The sequence below is a fragment of the Talpa occidentalis genome, unplaced genomic scaffold, assembly GCF_014898055.3.
Source record: "Talpa occidentalis isolate TD23 unplaced genomic scaffold, MPIMG_talOcc4v2.1 talOcc4.5, whole genome shotgun sequence".
Classification (NCBI taxonomy): Eukaryota; Metazoa; Chordata; class Mammalia; order Eulipotyphla; family Talpidae; genus Talpa; species Talpa occidentalis.
In genome coordinates, this window is record NW_023604861.1 from 95,358,753 (window position 1) to 95,378,322 (window position 19,570).

A 19,570-nucleotide genomic window follows, 5' to 3' on the forward strand; every position below is an offset into this window, starting at 1 on the left:
TCCTGCATTTATATACTGTTCCGTGTGTATGTATTTTGCTTATTTTTATGCAACAACATAGATAGAAACCACTCTGTACCAGTTCATAGTGATTTTCCTCAGTCTGTTTTTGTACTATTAGATTGATTAAAAACTTTTCTGGTATTTTGTAGATTTGATTCTTTCTTTAGGAAAAAAGACTCTCACATAGTAGGCTCTCTTAGCTTAGCACCAGAACCATATCTTTATGTTATTTGCTGCCTTCTGGGACCCAGGATGAGTTAAATTAGTTTGGTTATTGTGGCGCAAGATCTATCTGTTGGTAGGCCAGATTGAGATTTGGAAGGGGACCTTGGTCAGGACTTGGTGCCTGGCACTTAAATCTAAAAGAATTCTCATGATCCTTCCACTTGCTCTGACTGGATGATGAAATGTGCTCTTTCCTGTCTTCCCAGGCCCGCCAGCTTATCCTGCAGTATGGCTTAACTCTCAGTGACCTGGACCGACACCCAGAGGTAAGAGAGAGGGGGGCTGTTGTGTCTTCCTGTCTCTTTATGGCTGTCCCTTGTTCATGGGCTCTGCATGTCACATTGAGTTTGGAGAAAGGTTATTTAGCTATATTAGCTTTTTTTTCCTGGAATATGGATTATTAAACCTGACTGAAGTGACAAGTGGAGAGGTTGTTAGTGTCTAGTACAGTCCCGCAGTGTACCTGTGAGGGCTCAGAATGTGTGTAGTGAACAGGAATTGGATGAGCCCAGGTTGCTTTCAGGGCTTCCTGTGGTCCTTGTGCAGAGTTGTGAGAGGGAGCTTGCTCACAGAGCTTACCCCTAAATGGAGATAAGAAATAATCATCTGAGAAAACCAATGACATTTAAAGAGTAATTAAAATGAAGTTTTATGGTAAAGATGATCAAACAGGGGCCTCCCTGGTGGTGCAGGGGGTTAAGCACTACACTATGAAGCAATCCACAGCCTCTGCAGCATGAGTTCGATCCCAGGCCGGCCAGGGAGCAACACACATGGTGTAGCAGACCTCTCCTGTCTTGCCCGCTGCTCCCCTCAGCAGTGTATTTCAGTCATTCTGCCTGTTCTGCTTCCTGTTCTGTCTCTGGTGAATCCTCTCACCCTCTGCATCTCTGGCCTGTACCCCAGCTCTTGTATGCATAAATAAATAAATCTTTAAAAAAAAAAAGATGATCAAACACATCCAGAAGAGACTGAAAATCGATGAGGTAAGTTAGCATCTCATAGCTAGCACTTACCAAGCTCTTACTATGTACCTATTGTTGTGCTAAGTGCCATGCCTGTATTAAACTGTTAATCTCCAAGAGTCTTGAGATGCTACTATTATCTCATCTCACAGGTGTGAAGAAGTCACAGAGAAGATGAGCCATTTGCTTAAGGCCATGCATTTTCTAAGTGTAGAGCCTAAGTATGGATTTGGTACTTCTGCCTCTAGAGCAGTTCTCCTTAGAAGGGTTTTGCTGGAAGAGGCACAGTTTCAGTGAAGCTCTGAGATTTAAGTGTCAGGGGCAGGAAAGTATATTCTAGAGGAGGTAGATGAAATTCTCGGCAATCATGTGGGCATATGTGCTCAGTGCCGGGACCAGCTGGGGTGATTAGCACTGAGTAAGAGGAATGTGTTGGGGGGGTGGGGTGTGTGTGGGGGGGGAAACCATGCTGGATGAAAGCGTGGGGCAGGGTTACAGCACCTCCCAAACCAGAGGGAGGTGGGGCTTGATGGTGGTCTGGTAACTTTGTCATCATAGTACACATGGGCCTTAGAAGGGTTAGTATGGCTGATAGGTAGGACTTATTGGGAGATTTCTCTGGGCAGAGCTAGACACAGGCTGAATCAGCTGTGAGCAAAGTGGTTTGAACTAAAGGTAAGCCTGGCACCCAGGCAGAAAAGGTCACAGCTTTCCCAGGCCTCAGCATTGCCATGGTGCAGCCCTGCCCTTGGGTTAATGTGGGGGGTGGGGGGAGGGAAGGTAGGGAAGCAGTGTGAGCTGTGAATGCAGACAGTGGGTCCATTCATAAAAGAATGGACTCATGGGTGCCCAATGAAACTTTGTAGAATTCAGCACCCACCAAGCAACTTCTGACTTTAGCTTGAACTGAATCTGTATCCTGAAATGCTTTTTCCCTCTGAGCTTTTTTTTAATACTGCTCTTTAAAAAATACATTTGAATCTCCCATGTTGTTCATGCAGAGTGCCAGGGGTGATGGGAAATACCTAGCTTCTTCGATTTTGAACTTTGAAAGATAAATGAACCAATTTGTCCCTCAACTACTTTTCGAGCTGGTGATGGAGTTTTTTTTTTTTTTTTTTTTAATAGAGGGAGTGGTGTGCAAACCTCAGGTGCTTTGGTAGAGTTATTAGTGGGGGTGCCTCAGATAATTTCCAGTTCTGATCACATCAAATGTATCAACTTTGTACTTCAGGTATTTTCTTTCTTTTTTTTTTTTAAGATTTATTTAATTAGACATACAAGAACTGGGGTATAGGCCAGAGGTGTGGGGGCTGAGAGGATTCACCAGAGACAGAGTGGGGAACAGAACAGGCAGATCTACTGAAATACACTGCTGAGGGGAGCAGCGGGCGAGTCAGGAGAGGTCTGCTATGCCATGTGGGTAGCTCCCTGGCTGGGGATCGAACTCATGCTACAGTAGCTGTGGATAGCTTCATAGGTTGCTTCTTAACCCCTTGCGCCACCAGGGAGGCCCTACTTCACGTATTTTCTGTCTGCTCAAAGTTGACTGTGTTTTGGCCTTATTAGTACAGACTTCTGCATTAGTATCTCAGCCTTTTTTCCTTAATGCCCCCCAATTTCCACCAGTGAAAATTTAATATAGATGTAACAGATATGTATGTCTGTACTTGGGGGTGGTGCCGCCTATCTTTGAATTATGTACTCTCAGTAATTCCAGTTTGGTCACAGAGAAGCCCACCAATGGGAAGAGAATAATGTCCATGCATATGAGCTGCGCCCAGGCATGGATCCTAGGCCCTGTATTTTTTCTCCTGGTGACTCCAGGGGAAGAATTTGATCTTTCAGAGTCTTAGCATCCTGATTTGTTAAATGGGAATAATTATACATACCTAACAGAGCAACTGAGGATCTGATGAACTATTGCATAGTCAAGGTTAGCACAGTGTCCTCAAAAGCTCTTAGTGGTTTTTCTATCTATCCTCCCTGCCAACACAGATTGACCTCGCCATCGATGGTGCTGATGAAGTAGATGCTGATCTCAATCTCATCAAGGGTGGTGGGTGAGTGTTGTGAGAACTTTCTCGTTAAAGGTTTTCTGCCAGTTAATCCTTAGCAAGGCAGAATGGAATACAGAACAAATTACTGCTGCTGTGACATGTACATGAGTTTGTCTCTACGAGGATAGCATGTGACCATAGAGCCAACTTGCTGTTATTGCTGATCATTGGTAGCAACCTGGTGACTAGAAACCTGGGCCTCTTCGGTGAGATTATTCATTTTAATGGGTTCTCTTTGCATTCTTCAGCTGATTCAAACTTTAAATCTAGCCTCACATTACTAGGGCTAGGTTGTTAGATCTGTAGGCCTTAGTATGTGATCTTTTAAAGCTTCTCTTAACTTCTGTGGGCTATTAATGATGTATTCAAATCACATCATTTGGTGTTGCTTAAGTGTTGATTTGGGGGAGTTGATAATAATGAATGGAAAAAAGGTGAAATCCTGTTCTGTTTTTTACACTCAAGCAGAACTGGAATGTCACAAAATTTCTTTAAATTCTCATGTGCTCTCTCTACTTCATTACCCAAGACTGTTAATATCCCATAGGGCAAGTTGTTCAGACTTGTCCTTCTCAAGTTACAGAGAACCATACATGCTAAACTCAGATTACTTCATACACATGTTTCTGCTCAAAGGTATTCTGGATAGCACTGGGCCCAGCTGGAGTGGCAACGGTTGTCCAGTTTCCACATTTCTTTCAGACACAGACTAATGTTCCCACAGTCTAATTACTATAAGCAAATATGTCTTAGTCAACTTGGGCTGCCATATTAAAATACCGTAAACTGGATGGCTTAAACAATAGAAATTTATTCTCACAGTTCTGAAAGCTAGAATGTCAAGATCAAGATTTCAATAAGGTGGTTTCTATGAGGACTTGCTTCTTGGCTTGTAGACAGCCACTTTCTCCTTCTCACTGTCCTCATGTGGCAGAGGGAGCCAGCAAGTGAGCCCTCTGGTTTCTCTTTTTATAAGCATTTGAATCCTATCAGACCAGTACACACTCTTAATAAACCTCGTTTATCAATTCCTCAGAGGCCCCATTTCCAAATACAGTTACTTTGGAGGTTTGGACTTCAGCATATGAATTCGGGAGGGGACACAGTTCAGTCCATTGTATAACATGGGCTTAAGTATGTCCCTCCAAAGACTTAAAATAAGAATTTCTCTTGGAGTGCTAGAATTGAATGGATTTGGGTTTCCTGTATCTAACCTTAGTTCCCTGTTTTTCTTATTTCTGTGTTCATTCGCTTCTTCTCATCCCCAGAGGCTGCCTGACCCAGGAAAAAATTGTGGCTGGCTATGCTAGTCGCTTCATTGTGATTGCTGATTTCAGGTACAGTGTCCTGTATTCTGAACTGTATGATGGGGGCAGATTGGACCCCAGACCTCATCTCCGTTTTTATAGAGGAGGAAATAGAGAAAGGAGGGGATTATGTGACTTTCTATTTTTTTCTTAAGATTTATTTTTATTTATGCATACAAGAACTGGGGTGTAGGCCAGAGGTGAGGAGGTTGAGAGGATTTACTGGAGTCAGAGTGGGAAGTGGAACAGGCAGATCTACTAAGATACACTGCTGAGGGGAGCAGAAGGTGAGACAGGAGAGGTCTGCTGTGCCATGTGGATTAGTTACCTGGCCGGGGATTGAACTTACACCACAGTGACAAGCGAGAGCTTGATAGTGCTGAGACTTTAATCCCTGAGCTACCAGGGAGGCCCCCATATGACTTTCTGAGACTGATGGTTAGGAATTATGAGTGTCTTGAAGGATTTTTGTTTTGCCTTTTATACTGAAGATAGATGTTGCTATTTCATATGTCCATAGGAAGGCAGAGGAAATATCCCGTCAATACTTTTTGTCATGCTCTTTTTGTTAATAGAGCATGTATTCATATATCACTCATTTGATCCTCACAGGGATCCCCAGGAAGCAGGACGAACCCTGCCCACAGGCAGTGACTCAGCATTCCCTGCTTCCTCTGAGGTCAGGGATTGCCACACGAGAGGCTTGTGTTATGGACAGTCTTTGAGCAGACTTGGATTCTTTTCCAGGAAGTCTGGTAGAATGCACTGTGTTGAGTTTGTTAATTAAAAAATGTACTTGCTTATGAAATACATAGCTGTGGGAAGAACATAAATAATAAACACTGTGGGAAAAACATAAATAATACCTGTTTATTCACAAGCCGAACACAGAATTTTAAGATTTACTTCAGATTCTTTTTTTTAAAGATTTATTTATTTATGCTTATAAGAGCTGGGGTATAGGCCAGAGACGTGGGGGGTGAGAGGATTCACCAGAGACAGATTCACCAGAACAGAACAGGCAGATTGACCAAAGTTCACTGCTGAGGGGAGCAGTGGGCGAGTCAGGAGAGGTCTGCTGTGCCTTGTGGGTTGCTCCCTGGTCAGCCGGGGATCGAACTCATGCTGTAGAGACTGCAGATTGCTTCATAGTGAGGTGCTTAACCCCTTGCGCCACCAGGGAGGCCCCAGATTCTTTTTTTAAAGTAAAACATAGCCAGTATATTTGAAGCCCTGTACACTTGTCCCTCCTTGCTCTGTATACCTTCTCACTACATGTAGTTAACCCCATTCCGGAATTTGGTGTTTATCTGTAGTGTTGAACATCTTTACATTTATTGTTCTCTTATACTCTTCCTAGGAAAGATTCAAAGAATCTTGGGGATCAGTGGCACAAGGGAATCCCTATTGAGGTCATCCCAATGGCCTACGTCCCAGTGAGCCGAGCTGTGACTCAGAAGTTTGGGGGTGAAATTGAACTTCGAATGGCCGTCAACAAGGCAGTACGTGACTGGGAGTCTCTGGAGGGCATTTCAGGTTCTTGGTGTGCTTGTCTGCCTTTCTGGTTCACATAGGCCCTCTGCACCCACACTGCATAGTTGGCTTTTATTTACTTATATTTAATTGGTTTATTTATTTTTAGAGTGCTGGCTTTATTAGTTTCTGTATTCAAGACTTTACTTAATGCAGGGCATATCCTCTCTGCCAGTGGGGGAATGATTATTTTTCTGTCCTTTGGTGTCTGGTTTGCCTTGGGTGACCTGATCTTTGTACCTAGGGCCTGGACGACCCTGATGAACAGCTACTAAATGCTGCTTTGTTGTATACTTACTTCCTCCCCCCCTGCCCCCCCGCAGAAGATTTTTTTTCAGGTTTCATGATTTTTTTAAATATTTATTTGTTTGTTTGTTTGTTTGTTTATTTATTTATATAAGCACTGGGTACAGTCAGAAGCGTGGGAGGGTAAGAGAATTCCCCAGAGCCAGAGCGGGGAGCAGAACAGGCAGACTGGCGAAATACACTGCTGAGGGGAGCAGCAGGCGGCAGGAGAGGTCTGCGCGCCATGTGGGACCCTCACCCGGCAGCCAGGGATCGAACCAGTGCTGCAGAGGCTGCGGGCAGCTTCGCAACCCAGCGCTCAACCGCTGTGCCACCGGGAAGGCCCATTCATGATATTTTTTTTTCCCTCCTTTTCTCATTTTGTGGCTAAATGGGACAAGAAGTGGAATTTCTTGGGGCTTTTGAACTCCTCCTTAGAAATATTCTCCAGATAGTTAGCCCAAATGTTGTAGCTACTAAAGTGGATTGCACAGAACTTTGTTTTTCTTACACTGAAGCAGAATAAATTGATCTAAAAGCTAATTAAAGTTACAGGCGTAACAATAGAAAGTTAGGAAAATACAGAAAACAAATTATTTATAACTCTACCCTAATAGACTTTTATTTTGATGTGTTTTTGTCCCGGTGTCTTATGATTGAAAATTACAGTCCTAACCATAGTAGTTGTACAGAACTCATTGTAACTGAAATGCCAGGAAAAGATGGATGGAGTTCTCTCTCCCAGCTGGGGACACTGTAGACAGACACACCCTAGCATCCCACTTTGAGACACTCCTTACTGAGCTCCCATACCTTCTCCACCAGTTTGCAGGGGAGTTCTAGTTTCCCTGCCTGGACTGTAGTGTTCTGTCAACATTTGCGATCCTAAGTGCTTGCATCTGCCCAGAACTATTGTGGAATTTTGGATTAATTCACTGAAACTTCCACCTCCCTATTTGGCCTAGAACCTCAGTTTCCTGTCTTTATGTTGGGACTTCCTGATCAGTGGGAAGTGCTGGGTGAAATAGCATTACCCTGTTTTACATTGTTGAAAGCACTTACTATGAAGCTGTGACAATTTTGTGCCATGTTGGTAGCCTGGGTTTTTTTTTTTTTTTTTTTTTTTTTTTTCCAGTTTTATACTAGCTAAGAATTAGTGAGTCCTCCCTGGTAAATGCATTGCCCGTATTATCTGTATGTAAGCTGCTTTATTGTCCTCCTTTTGCACATGAGGTATCTGAGGTTCACAGGAAATAATTGTCTTGTAAGATCTGTACCTGTGCGGCATCAAGTCTCAAATCCTGGGCCTCCCCAGTGGCGCAGCAGTTGAGCGCTGGGTTGCGAAGCTGCCCGCAGCCTCTGCACCTCTGCATCACCGGTTCGATCCCCAGCTGCTCCCCAGCCACTGGAGGAGGGTCCCACATGGCACACAGACCTCTCCTGCCGCCTGGTGCTCCCCTCAGCAGTGTGCTTCGGTCCTTCTGCCTGCTCTGTTCCCCGCTCTGGCTCTGGTGAATTCTCTCACTCTCCCGCGCTTCTGACTGTACCCAGTGCTTGTATAAATAAATAAAAATAAATCTTTAAAAAAAAAAAAAAAGACTCAAATCCTGACTCCAGAGCTCCTTCATAGCACTGCCTTCTAGAAAGCACGAGGCAGGAATACTGGTTGGAGTGGGTTAATTTAGATACTTGTCTTTGGTTGTCTCCTCCACTCCTGCCCCTCTCTGCCTACCTGTATCTATGTTCTTGGTCACTGTGGAAAACTGTCTTCTAGGGTCCTGTGGTGACAGATAATGGGAATTTTATACTGGACTGGAAGTTTGACCGAGTGCACAAATGGAGTGAAGTGAACACAACCATCAAAATGATCCCAGGTAACATGTGTGGTGGTCACTGAGCAGATGTGCATGCCTTCTGTAACTGTCCTGCCCTCCCTCGCTGCAGGAGGCATGATGGACAGGGGTTTTTTCAGACTTGGTTGGAAAGAAGAATTTCCTTAATATGATGTTTGGGGTTTCTAACTTTCACACCTTTGCCTTTTCCCCAGGAATAATTGTTGCTCACCTAACATCTTTGTTTGCATGTTTCACAACCCACTTTTGTAGGGAGAAGCCTGGTGCTGATAGTGTCAGAGGGGGCTTATTTTGAGATATGCTCACCCTCTATGCATTGAATCCTTCCTTCCAGGAGCTTGACTGCAACCCCTTTGACTGGGGCAGTGACTCCTTGCACTCATGTTCACTGGGTACATACCACAGGCAGGATGCTGTGCCACATGTAATCAGTTCTTCCATGTGCAACCTGTCCTCAAGGAGAGTTGATGTAAATCTGGGAAAATTGTGTGGCGGTGTAGGAGCCTGCGAATAAGATGGAATGTGCTCAGTTCTGCTAGTGGAATACCAGGAGTCTGGAGTGCAAAGGGTTGCTTCCTTTGTGGAATATAGGGGATTCCCTTAGTGGGGAAAGGTGGCTTTTGACCTGTGCATCAGCATAGCGTAACCCAGATGCTGCTTTCTATGTTTAAAATGTGTCATTTGATTACTCATTTAATGAGATAGTTATGGAGGAGACACAGATTGAGAAAGGTTAAATGATTTACACATCTGCAGCACCATAGTAGATGCCTTGGTTGTCTGCTTCTAGACCCTGAAGTTTTAGTCCTATTTCCTTGCGAATCATGTTGAGGAGTTGTGTGACATGTACATTTGGAGCAGTGGAGAGCTTTAATTGCACCCGGTGCTAAGGAATGATGGAATTGGAGGCTGGATCTGGGGCCCTGGGTGGAGGAGGCTGGGTAGACAGTGTAGAGGTGAGTTTTGAGTCCAGGCCGGAGGTGGTGTTGAAGGGATTAGAAGGAGAAGACAGTCTTACAATAACTAATTAAGATATTGACTAAGATTCTAACTGGGAATATTCCATGATGTGGAGCTGGCCAGAAGTGGCTAATGGGGTAGGTGAGGCCAGGTTAGCAATAGTGGCTAAGAGTAGATTCTGCAACAGACTAAGGATCCTACCTGATCTTTGCTCTGTCAGTGTAACTTCTGAGCAGTTTGTGAACATCTCTGTACCTTAGTTTCTTCTTCTACAGAAGAGGCTAATTCTAGTACTCCCTCATCAGGTTGTTGGGAGGATGCATAGTATCTTCACTGGTAAATATGCTAGACTCTAAGTTATCCACATTATTTTGGAATGAAAATGGTATGAATATGTGCCATGTGAAGAGCTAATTCCTTTAGTTTGCTCTTTTAGTCTCCTGTTGACATTATTTTGTCAGATTTAAATAAAAAAGATGAGTTATACTTACTTTCACTTAGTGTTACCTTTTTAGTGGAAGAATTAAAGAGTCAGGAAAGCAGGAGGAAGATGAAACATAGAGGTCGCTGTTCTCAAAGTGGAAAAATTTGCCCCTAATGATAATGCAGACAAACCCCAGGGACCAGGTAGGAAACCACTCACCACTGTTGGCGCTGTTCCTCTGTGGTGGATTTCTTGCAGTGCCCACTAGGTAGCTCTGTTGCTCCTTTCAGACCTTCCTTGGCTTATTGAGACGAGATGTCCTTGTGAGGAAATCTCTCCCATGCTTTGCCCTCTGCCTGTCAGCAGAGGCTATATCCAAGGAAGGTCAAAGAGGCTCGGTATCAGTCAGTACAGTGTCACCAGAATCATCAGTGTACCTTGTTTTCTCTGTTCTCTTCCCAACATCATCCATTATAGTATTTGCTGCTGGATGAAGATTAAGGGAAGAGAAACACAGCACGATTTCTGTCTGTATCTGTCACCTTACTCTTGGCCCATACACATAGGTATATGTGAGGGCACTTAGGGTGCAGCTGACCTGTTCATGACTGGTCACTCCCTTGGATGTCCCATTGGGTTCCACCGGAGCAGAGAGACCACGGAAGCTTCAAAGCTAGTAGAATTCATTCACACTGAGCCACCTCTGCCCTTGACACTGTTTAGAGGGGTTGAAGTCAGGTGGGAGTTAATCTGGTCACTCCCAGCATCTCAGTACTGAGGGGAGGTTGCTTTAAGGTTGGTCCCTAGACTACTGCCATTCATCTTTTCATTCGTTGAAACCTTTTCTACATCTGATTTGACTTTCTCTTGGATGGGGTGGAAACTGGTCCCTTATATTACAGAATTTCTGAAAAGGGTGGCTCTTGAGTGGCCATCTGCTTGTCTCTGGGAGACTAGTCTTGTCGGCACAGTGTAGTGACCTCTGTATTACAGCACTGTTTCTCTACCGGGCTACCTTTGGTTGCTGATAGATACTTTGGAACTGTCTTTTGGAATTTATTATTTATCCCTTCAAAATTTTGCAGTTCAGAAGTATGTAAGAGACTTATACCCCTCCATCTTTTCCTGTCTGAAGGCAGCCAATGTTACCAAAATTGTGTTTTGACTTTGAGTTGGTCTTTGATAAAAGAAAATCAAGCCCTCCCTACCCCACCCCTTTTTATATAAGTGGCAGTACACTAGATGCATGTTCTGCTTCCTACTTTTTGCTGTCTTTGAGATTATTACATAGTAGTTCAAAAAAAGAGCTTTCTCATGCTTCTTTTTAAAATAACTGCATTATATTCCCCTTTATGATTATTTCATAATTTATTTAACCAGATCCCCACTAGTGGATATTTGTTTCCAGTCCTTTGTTAGAAGGCAATTACTCGATCAGAAGATAAGTGTATCTCATTTTGCTAATGATGCTAAATTGCCCTCTATGAATTGCTCCAGGTGCTGCTTTCCCTGCACATTGGGTACAGCAAACTTTTCCTTTGACAGTTGAACAGTCTAATCTCATCATAGTACATGTGTGTATGTATACATGTTTTTGGAAAAGGATGTTTGCAGTAGTAGCTAATTCTCAATCTGAATGGTATCCATCATATTTATATGTGTGAAAAAAATATATTCCTTATATTCTTGATCTACGACCATCTACTCTTGATGGAGATTTCTAGTTTTTAGGTGTTAGGGAAAGTGCTGCTGTGACCATTCTTGTACATATCTTTTGATGGCCATATGTATGCTTAACAGTTGTACCTAGCAGAATTGCCTAGTCATCAGAATGCGTATGTTCAGCTTTAGAAGATGGAATAACATTTTCTATAGTGGTTTTGCCAATTTACTGCCCTGTCAGTGTGTGGGAATGTTTGCATTCCGAGTCAACTTTCATTGTATCCATTCTGGTGAGTGTACAGTTGTGTCTTACATGTGTGTAGTTGTAATTTGTGTTCCCATTTGACTAACTGGTTTGAACACCACTTGTAATGTTTATTGGCCATTTTGAATAGCCTCATTTGAGAAGCACCTCTGTAAGTCCTTTGCCCATTTATCTACTAGGTTCTTACTGGTTTGGAGAATTGTTTTTTATTTTGATGTGGTCCTTCGTTGGGTTTATTATGCATTGCAAATATCTAACTACACTTGGGGATGGGGAACTAAGGCTGATAGTATTACCAAAAATAACTGGGTGGGGGTTATGTAGAGTAGTATGGAGGACATTGTTGAAAAGACAGCTTGTCCTCTGATACCCCTTAAAGCACTAAAAGATGACTTACCCAGACAAAGAGAATAATGTGAGCAAAGGCCCTAAGGCAGGAAAAGGCTCCACAGTCAGCATGGCAGGGGCGAAAGGGATTTCTAGAAAAAAAATAAAAAGAATCTCTTTTCATTGTTAGGCAAGAGGGAAAGGCTTGAGATTTGCCCAGTGCTACTAATGTCTTTGCTTCTACTGACCCTGTCCTGACATCATCGACTCTCTTATCTTGGAAAACTGAAACTTAACATTTCTTTTGTTCTGCAGGCGTGGTGGACACAGGCCTGTTCATCAACATGGCTGAGAGAGTCTACTTCGGGATGCAGGATGGCTCAGTGAACATGAGGGAGAAGCCTTTCTGTTGACTCTGCGGGAGTGGAGTGTGCTCGCCTTTAGTCTCCAGCCCACGGCCCAGGTGGACGTGCCTCTCCAGGAGCCTTTGCCTTAATGTATCTGTGCCAGGTGACAACTGGCAGGGGTGGGAGTTTGGGGGGTGTTAAATCCAGTCTTATGAAGTATTATTATTGTCTTTTTAAAAAAAGAAATATAGACATATATATTTTTACTATTAAAAATACTCATTTTTTTTTTTATGAAGTAGAACTTGATTTCATGTTTTATAAAAAACATATACCAAAAAAAAAGAGAGGGGGACTATGTTAAACTTTTAACTTGAGTCTGCTGGTTAAGCTTCTGAATATTGGGTTTGCTGAGAAATGTAAATCAAAACTTTTCTTTAAACTGGTGAAATGAAGGGGCCCGTCCAGCAGTGATTTCCTTGATGCCTTACTGGAAACATTGATGAGTTTGTTTACTTGTCTTCCACACTCTGTTTTGTTGTAGTTTTCATTGTGACCACGCACAATACCTATTACGTATTTTAAGATGAGGTTTACAAACATCTGGCGAGTGGAGCAGTGTGGGGTGTAGTGACTCAAAGTGTAAACTATCGGAGAAAATGTGATTGTTCTTTTGCTAAGATCAGGGGATTCATTTAGGCCCCTGTTGTTGGACGCTATTGGCCAGAAATACTTGCCAGTACTGCCAAAGCACTGCTGTGAAATGTGAAATACTTTTAAATGATTGTCTTTTGTTGTTAACAGTTTGTTCATTCCTTTGTTATTACTTGCATGGTTCGGCATCAGAAGTTGTCACCTCTTTATATTGTTGAAGATTGAAATAAAATAGTATGGTGCCATTTCGACTCTGTCTTTACTGTAGAATGTGCCATAGTTTTGCAACAAAATTGGAATAAATTTTACTTACCTAGTTTATGTCAGATCTTTAAAGGGTGGATGGAATTCACTCAAGAAATCTTGAGCCAAAGACTAGATAATATTTTCTTTCTTTTATTTTTTTTTAAGATTTGTTTATTTATTTATGTATTTATTTATTTATTTATTTATTTATTTATTTATGCAAGCACTGGGCACAGTCAGAAGCATGGGAGGGTGAGAGGATTCCCCAGAGCCAGAGTGGGGAACAGAACAGGCAGACGGACGAAATACACTGCTGAAGGGAGCAGCGGGCAGCAGGAGAGGTCTGCGCGCCATGTGGGACCCTCACCCGGCAGCCAGGGATAGAACCAGTACTGCAGAGGCTGCGGGCAGCTTCGCAGCCCAACGCTAAACCACTGCGCCACCAAGGGAGGCCCCTATTTATTTCTGAGACAGCTTGCTATCAGTTTTGTTCCAGAGACCTTTGTCAAATAAGACATTGATTTTCCTTGCTAAGGGGAAGATAACAGCTGAACAAAAGTCACAAATTATCCCTAAGTTGTATGTTAGTCAAACCTTTAGTCATGGGAACTAATGAGCAATAAAATGGGTACCTGAATTTCCTCTTGCTTCTCTGCACTCTAATCTTTGCAGTATGCCCAGTGAGCTGTGAATTGTCTTCAAATCTCATACACAGAGACCAGAATGGCTATGATCAGCTCAGTGATAATTCTAGACGGGACTCAGGAATCTGTCTCAATGGATACAAGTTTATGCTGAGGACCCTCGTCTCCACTTGCTGAATTTTCACAATACTTGGAGTAGTCATTTCACTGGGGTTGTCCTTTTTTTGAAGCATGATTACAGTTATCAAACTTAGCTACTTAATTCCTGTTATATCAAATTCTAGAATAAAAGTTAATGAGGACTGAGCATTGAAGAAGTTTTCTCTGACTTGCTGAATTCCTTCTCTTTTTCTTCAGTCTCAGGTACTTTTTAAAAAGCATCACTTTACACATGTTTAGGACACTTGTGGTTAGGAGTGTTTTATTTTTCAAAACTATTTTGACCTGGATGATAGGCAAGTTTTGCATAAAATGGGCACTTGTTCTTAGCTGAGAAAACTTGCTAGAACTGATTACTTTGAAATGTTCCTTTAAAGCTCTTGTGGTATGGATTAAATTCAGGGATAAAGATAAACAACAAAGTTAAACTAGTTCTGACAAACACCTGCACGCTCTATATCACATGTAAATTTTCAGCAGGTTTTACGGCATTGGCACCTGTGAGCAAACTGCAGTTCCTGTAAATATTAATATGAGGTTTTTATCTTAAAAAAACACCCACTGCTATGTTAGCCTCCCATACGACAGTTTGTTTTGGAAGTCAATTTTGATTAAAGTGTCTTCAATAAAATAAGTTAAGATAGAAAAAATATAGGCTGTGATCAGTCAGAGGGGCAAAGGGCAGGCTGTAAGGTATTTGGTAAGGTGTATGACCAGGTTTAAGCTGTGCTTTTCTGTAGCCTCCAAGCGGGGAAATCATTTGAATTTAATTAAAATCTGTTCCACTTGAGTTTTAGCTAGAGTTCTTCAAGTTTTGATACTCTGTTCAAACTTCGAGTCCCCTAACCCATGCCAGTTCTAATTGAGGGGACAAGGATGGGACGGAGATGAGTAAGATACCTCCTGTGTCCTGGCTTACTCTGTGCTCAAGATGCTTCTAGCCTGTTGGGGAAGACAGGCAGGTTGACAGAGGAATGATGGAGGAGCCACTTGAAGGAATTGCAGCGTAGCAGGAAGGAGGTGGCCTCCGATGGGGAAAAGGTGGCTTAGCAGGTGGCTCTGACTATAAGTACCTACCTGTCATTACTTATTGTGGTTAGGTGCTGTTCTGGGCCTTTGGCCTGTTACATCACTGCAACTTGATGGTATTGATTCTTTTAATTTGCAGAGTGAGCAGTTTAAGCAACTCGTTCAGATAAGACCTGGAAGGGAGGCCATATTTCTCTTGCTCCTAATTCCAGGTGGTTTTTGGACTCTGAATAGCTTGTGCTCTTTGTTGCATACATCATCTATAACTTGTGTCCCAGGTAATTTGTTAAAATACTGAAACTAGTGAAATGGTTTATCTATAATATGTACAGCCTCATGGATAATCCTATAATACTAGTTTGTTTTATGATGAGCTTGCTTTAGAGGAAGAGAACATTAAACAGCCGAGTGAAGGACCATGGGAAGGTGCCCTTTGTAGAAGTCACCTTTGCCTGCCACCATTTTCTCCTCTCCTGTACTGGTTTCCTTTTTTCCCTTTCCCAGGACCTGGGGAAATACGCACAGTGGCAAGTATAGGCATCACTAGCCTGGAAAGCAGTATTTTTGGCTAAGGGTTGTTAGTTTCCATTAACCAAACCTTTGGGAGCACTTAGTTGAGCAGAGTTGGTTTTATTGACCCATTGTATGAGGGAAGTCACAAACTATGCATGTCTCAGAGGGTGTTAGGACTTCCAAGTTTGGGCATATGTTTGATACTTTCAGGGGTGGGTTCAAGGATGCAGGACTATGCCCTGGATTAAATGTCAGGAAGCAGAATTCTGGGATCAGGTATCTTAATTTTTGTTGAGAAGGTAAGAATAGAGCATTGCTAAAGCTGAGATTGGAAAAGAAACAGCCATTGCTTTTTAGTCAGGAGAGAGGGATGTCTTATTTTGAGGCTTGGGCGATGTTTATGTTTTGTCTGAGTTCAGATGATTACCAAGTCGTCTGGTTTTTGTCTTCCGCAGTCACAGAGTGGCCTGGTCTGATGGTTCTATGAAATTGTTTGTTCCACAGGAAAACACAACAGCATGGCTGAAGGTGCCACACCAGCTCATAGAAACACTGTAGCCTGAAAATAGAGCTGGGCTGATTCCCAGCTATTAGGAGCTGCATTTCTTTCTCAGGACATAGTGACCCCAGGATCCAAAAGAAATCCTCTGGATCCTCGAATTCTTTAATTAGTTCTTTCTTTTGATTGACAGGTATTGAGCACTTGCTATATACTGGGCACTGGGTTAGAGGGATTAGGCCATCAATACCCAGTGATGTGAGTTCAGCCTTCAAAGACTTCACTGGTGCCATGACAACTGTGTCTCATAGCTTTCTTCTCAAATGCCTGAGTTTGCTCACTTCCTGTCATACCTAGCAGCTCTAGCAGCCGGATTTAGGATTGCATCAGCCTTCACTCTCCACTGACTCAGTAATCAGATGATGTTTTTGACATAGGTTCAGTGCCTTTGCTTTTTTAGGATAGCAAAACACTCCAATATAGCCTAGCATTCAAATGTGCTCAAGTTGAACTCTGTGAGTAAACATCTGTAATGGTGCTTTGAGAGGGTTGGAAGTGTGGGCAGTGGGCTGGAGGTAGAGTCCAGACGGGGAGAGAAAGGTCTTCCCTGGAAAGGCAACCCCATGAATGTTATACAGACACATGAATGAATTAAGTTCAGTGTTGTAACCCATTCTCTTACGCTGGATCACTGAGAACCATCTCTGCTCAACAGCAAGGCTGGGGAGGGGGCAGCCCCATCTCCAGGAACTGAAGCCTGGCTGTCTGCATTTCTCTGTTTTGGCCCAGTTGTAATAAGATCCCTGAATGTCTATCTCCGTGATGACAGAAAAAACTACATTTTGAAGGAGTCTCCCCAGGATCTTGCATATCCCAGCCTGAGTTTTAAATAGGAGAGTTGTACTCATCACTCATTTTATTCAGAAACTGTTCTTAGTGAAGGTTTGGACCAATCTCTAGTCATGACTTTGGAAGGTTCCAGAGTTCTGATCTAAGTTTAACCAAACTTGGCTCTTGTTCCTCTGTGCCAGTGGTGCTGCTCCTGTTTCTTTGTGAATCTTCCAGAAGTATTTACAAGGTAAAAACCCACCAGAAGCAAGCATCCAAGGCAGCACAGGTATGGTTAAGAATAGCACTGACCCCTGGAAATGTGAGCTGCATGCATAATTTTTTACATGTTCTAGTAGTCAAACTAGAAAGGTAAGAAAAATAGGTGAAATTAATTTTATTTTTTTGTATTAATTTTTTAAAAATTAATTTTAATAAAATAGTTAACCCAACAAATCTAAGATACCACTTTTGTAACATGCAATCAATATTTCACTTTTTTTTAACTACTTAATCTTCAATACGCAGTTTGTATTTTCCTTCAGTACCTCTCATTTTGGACTAGCACATATCAAGTGCTCGATAGCCACACGTGGCCAGTGGCTCTAGTATCGAAGAGCACACTTTTAAAGTTTAAGGGGGAATTTTGGTGATGTCCTTGCTCTGGCTTATTTAAGGCTCCTTTGACTATTAGAGCAAGCTGGGATTTTGCTGGGGCCTTGGGTGTTACTTAGAGCCCACACATAGTTGCATCAAATGCAGGGCAACCCCAGCCCCACTGTGAGACCATCTGTGCTTCAGGATCACCTTCTTGACCTTGTAAGTGGCCTTGACTTGGGAAAGACATTACTACTTCATCACCTGTGTTAAATGATTTTTAAGATAAACTATTTTGTTCTGAGAGGTAAGTATGATTAAGATAGTGATCTTCATTTGAAATTCCACTTTTCCACTTTGTAGCTTTTGGAAAAGATATTTCACCTATAGGCTTTGATTTCTTCAGGGTAAAGAGGGTATGATCATAATATTTTAGGTTTGCTTCAAGGATTAAATGAGCTAATTTATTCCAAACGCTTACAGGAGCCATTGACACAGCACTTAATAAATGTTTATAATTACTAGTAGACTTTGTGGACTTTTATTTTCTAGATTCCTTAAGATTAAGAACATTGGGCTGGGCAAAATGGCTCACTGAAAATAATTTGGAAGGGTGCATTGGATAGGGACACCATGAGCTGAGTCAGATACATGGAGACTCATTGCTCTCTTCATTTATATGTATAATTATTTCCATAATAGAATTTTTCTTAAAGTGGCTTGCCAACTTTTGTTCGGGAAATTTCAGAAAGAAAAAATATTATTAATTGTGTATGCCCTTATGAAGTACCATGTAAGTTTACTTGAGATGAGTGTGTGTGTGCTTGTGTGCCTGTATGTTTGTGTGTGTATTATGCTTGGGGAAGTCAGGGAAAGCCTTATAGAGTAGGTAGTCATTTAGCTGAATTAAAATAATTAAAAACTTTAAAACATTTCCCCCACTTTGTTGGGATAACTCACATGCTATAAAATTAATTCACCTACTTAGAGTGTATAATTCAGTGGCTTTTATTACCCAAGAGTAACACTGTATTACCTAAGAGTAATACTGTATCCACTGGCAATCACTCCCTATTTTCCCCAGTGCTTCTCACCTCATCCTCTAGCCCTAGACAATCATGCACCCATGAAATCACTTTGTTGGGATTAAACACCGCACTATGAAGCGGTCTGCAGCCTCTGCAGCATGAGTTCGATCCCCGGCTGGCCAAGGAGCAACCCACAAGGTGCAGCAGATCTCTCCTGTCTTGCCTGCTGCTCCCCTCAGCAGTGTGTTTCAGTCAGTCTGCCACTCTGTTTCTGGTGGATCCTCTTACCACCCGCATCTTTGGCCTGTACCCCAGCTCTTGTATGCATAAATAAATCTTAAAAAAAAAGGACATTTCATATGAGTGGAATAATGCAATATATATGATATCTGTGTCTTTTATTTAGCATGTTTTCAAGGTTTATGCATTTTGTAACAGGTATGAAAAACAAATCTGGGCCATGTTGAACAAAGTCATGTTACTTGAGGACCTGCTTTCATTACACTTTGTTTTACTTAAAGTTTCAGTTTCCAAGGACCTATTGATGATGTTAGCACATGACCAGGGGCCCCAAACTGTAAAGGAGTACACAATAATGGGGGTTCAGTTCATCCAGTTGTGTGCACAAATGCAAAGGAAGTATGCTCTTAGTGTGAAAGATTTCTAATAGAATTGGTGTGCCTAGAAAAAGATCTATTTTTTAAAGATTTCTTTTTTAAAAGATTTCTTTTTATTTATACAAGAACTGGGGTACAGGCCAGAGGTGTGGGAGGGTGAGAGGATTCACCAGAGACAGAGTGGGGAGCAGAGCAGGCAGACGGACTGAAGACTGCTGAGGGTAGCAGCAGGTGAGGCAGGAGAGGTCTGCCGTGCCATGTGGGTATCTCAAATAATATTTCCCCTTTAATAAAACTCCAAAAACATCCTTTCATGGGTAAATGCCCAACCAAACAGGTTTAGCTCAGCATAGGGTAACTGAAGCCTGAAATTTTGCCATAAGTCCAGGGTACTTTCTGACAAGGAACCAAAAGAAAGGGGTTAGGCAGGTCCCATAGAACTGGACAGAGGAGTATTTCAAAATTCAAAACAGTCCACAATGAGGTCAAAATAACAGCTACCTGTTGTCTCCGCCAAGGACAAGAAACAGCCTCCCCATG

General features: G+C 42.4%; 1 protein-coding gene across 2 annotated transcripts in view; it reads left to right on the top strand.

Annotated features, from left to right (window-relative positions):
• The window catches only part of RPIA (ribose 5-phosphate isomerase A), a 29,244-nt gene extending 16,129 nt beyond the window's left edge, over window positions 1-13,115 (top strand). For both annotated transcript variants that reach the window (XM_037527792.2, XM_037527793.2), the window contains 6 exons: window positions 435-494; window positions 3,192-3,256; window positions 4,522-4,590; window positions 5,921-6,062; window positions 8,153-8,252; window positions 12,185-13,115. In XM_037527792.2, coding sequence (XP_037383689.1) covers window positions 435-494; window positions 3,192-3,256; window positions 4,522-4,590; window positions 5,921-6,062; window positions 8,153-8,252; window positions 12,185-12,282 — 534 coding nt within the window. In that variant the 3' untranslated portion in view covers window positions 12,283-13,115. The remainder of the gene's footprint in view (window positions 1-434; window positions 495-3,191; window positions 3,257-4,521; window positions 4,591-5,920; window positions 6,063-8,152; window positions 8,253-12,184) is intronic.
• The last annotated feature ends 6,455 nt before the right edge of the window (window positions 13,116-19,570 follow it).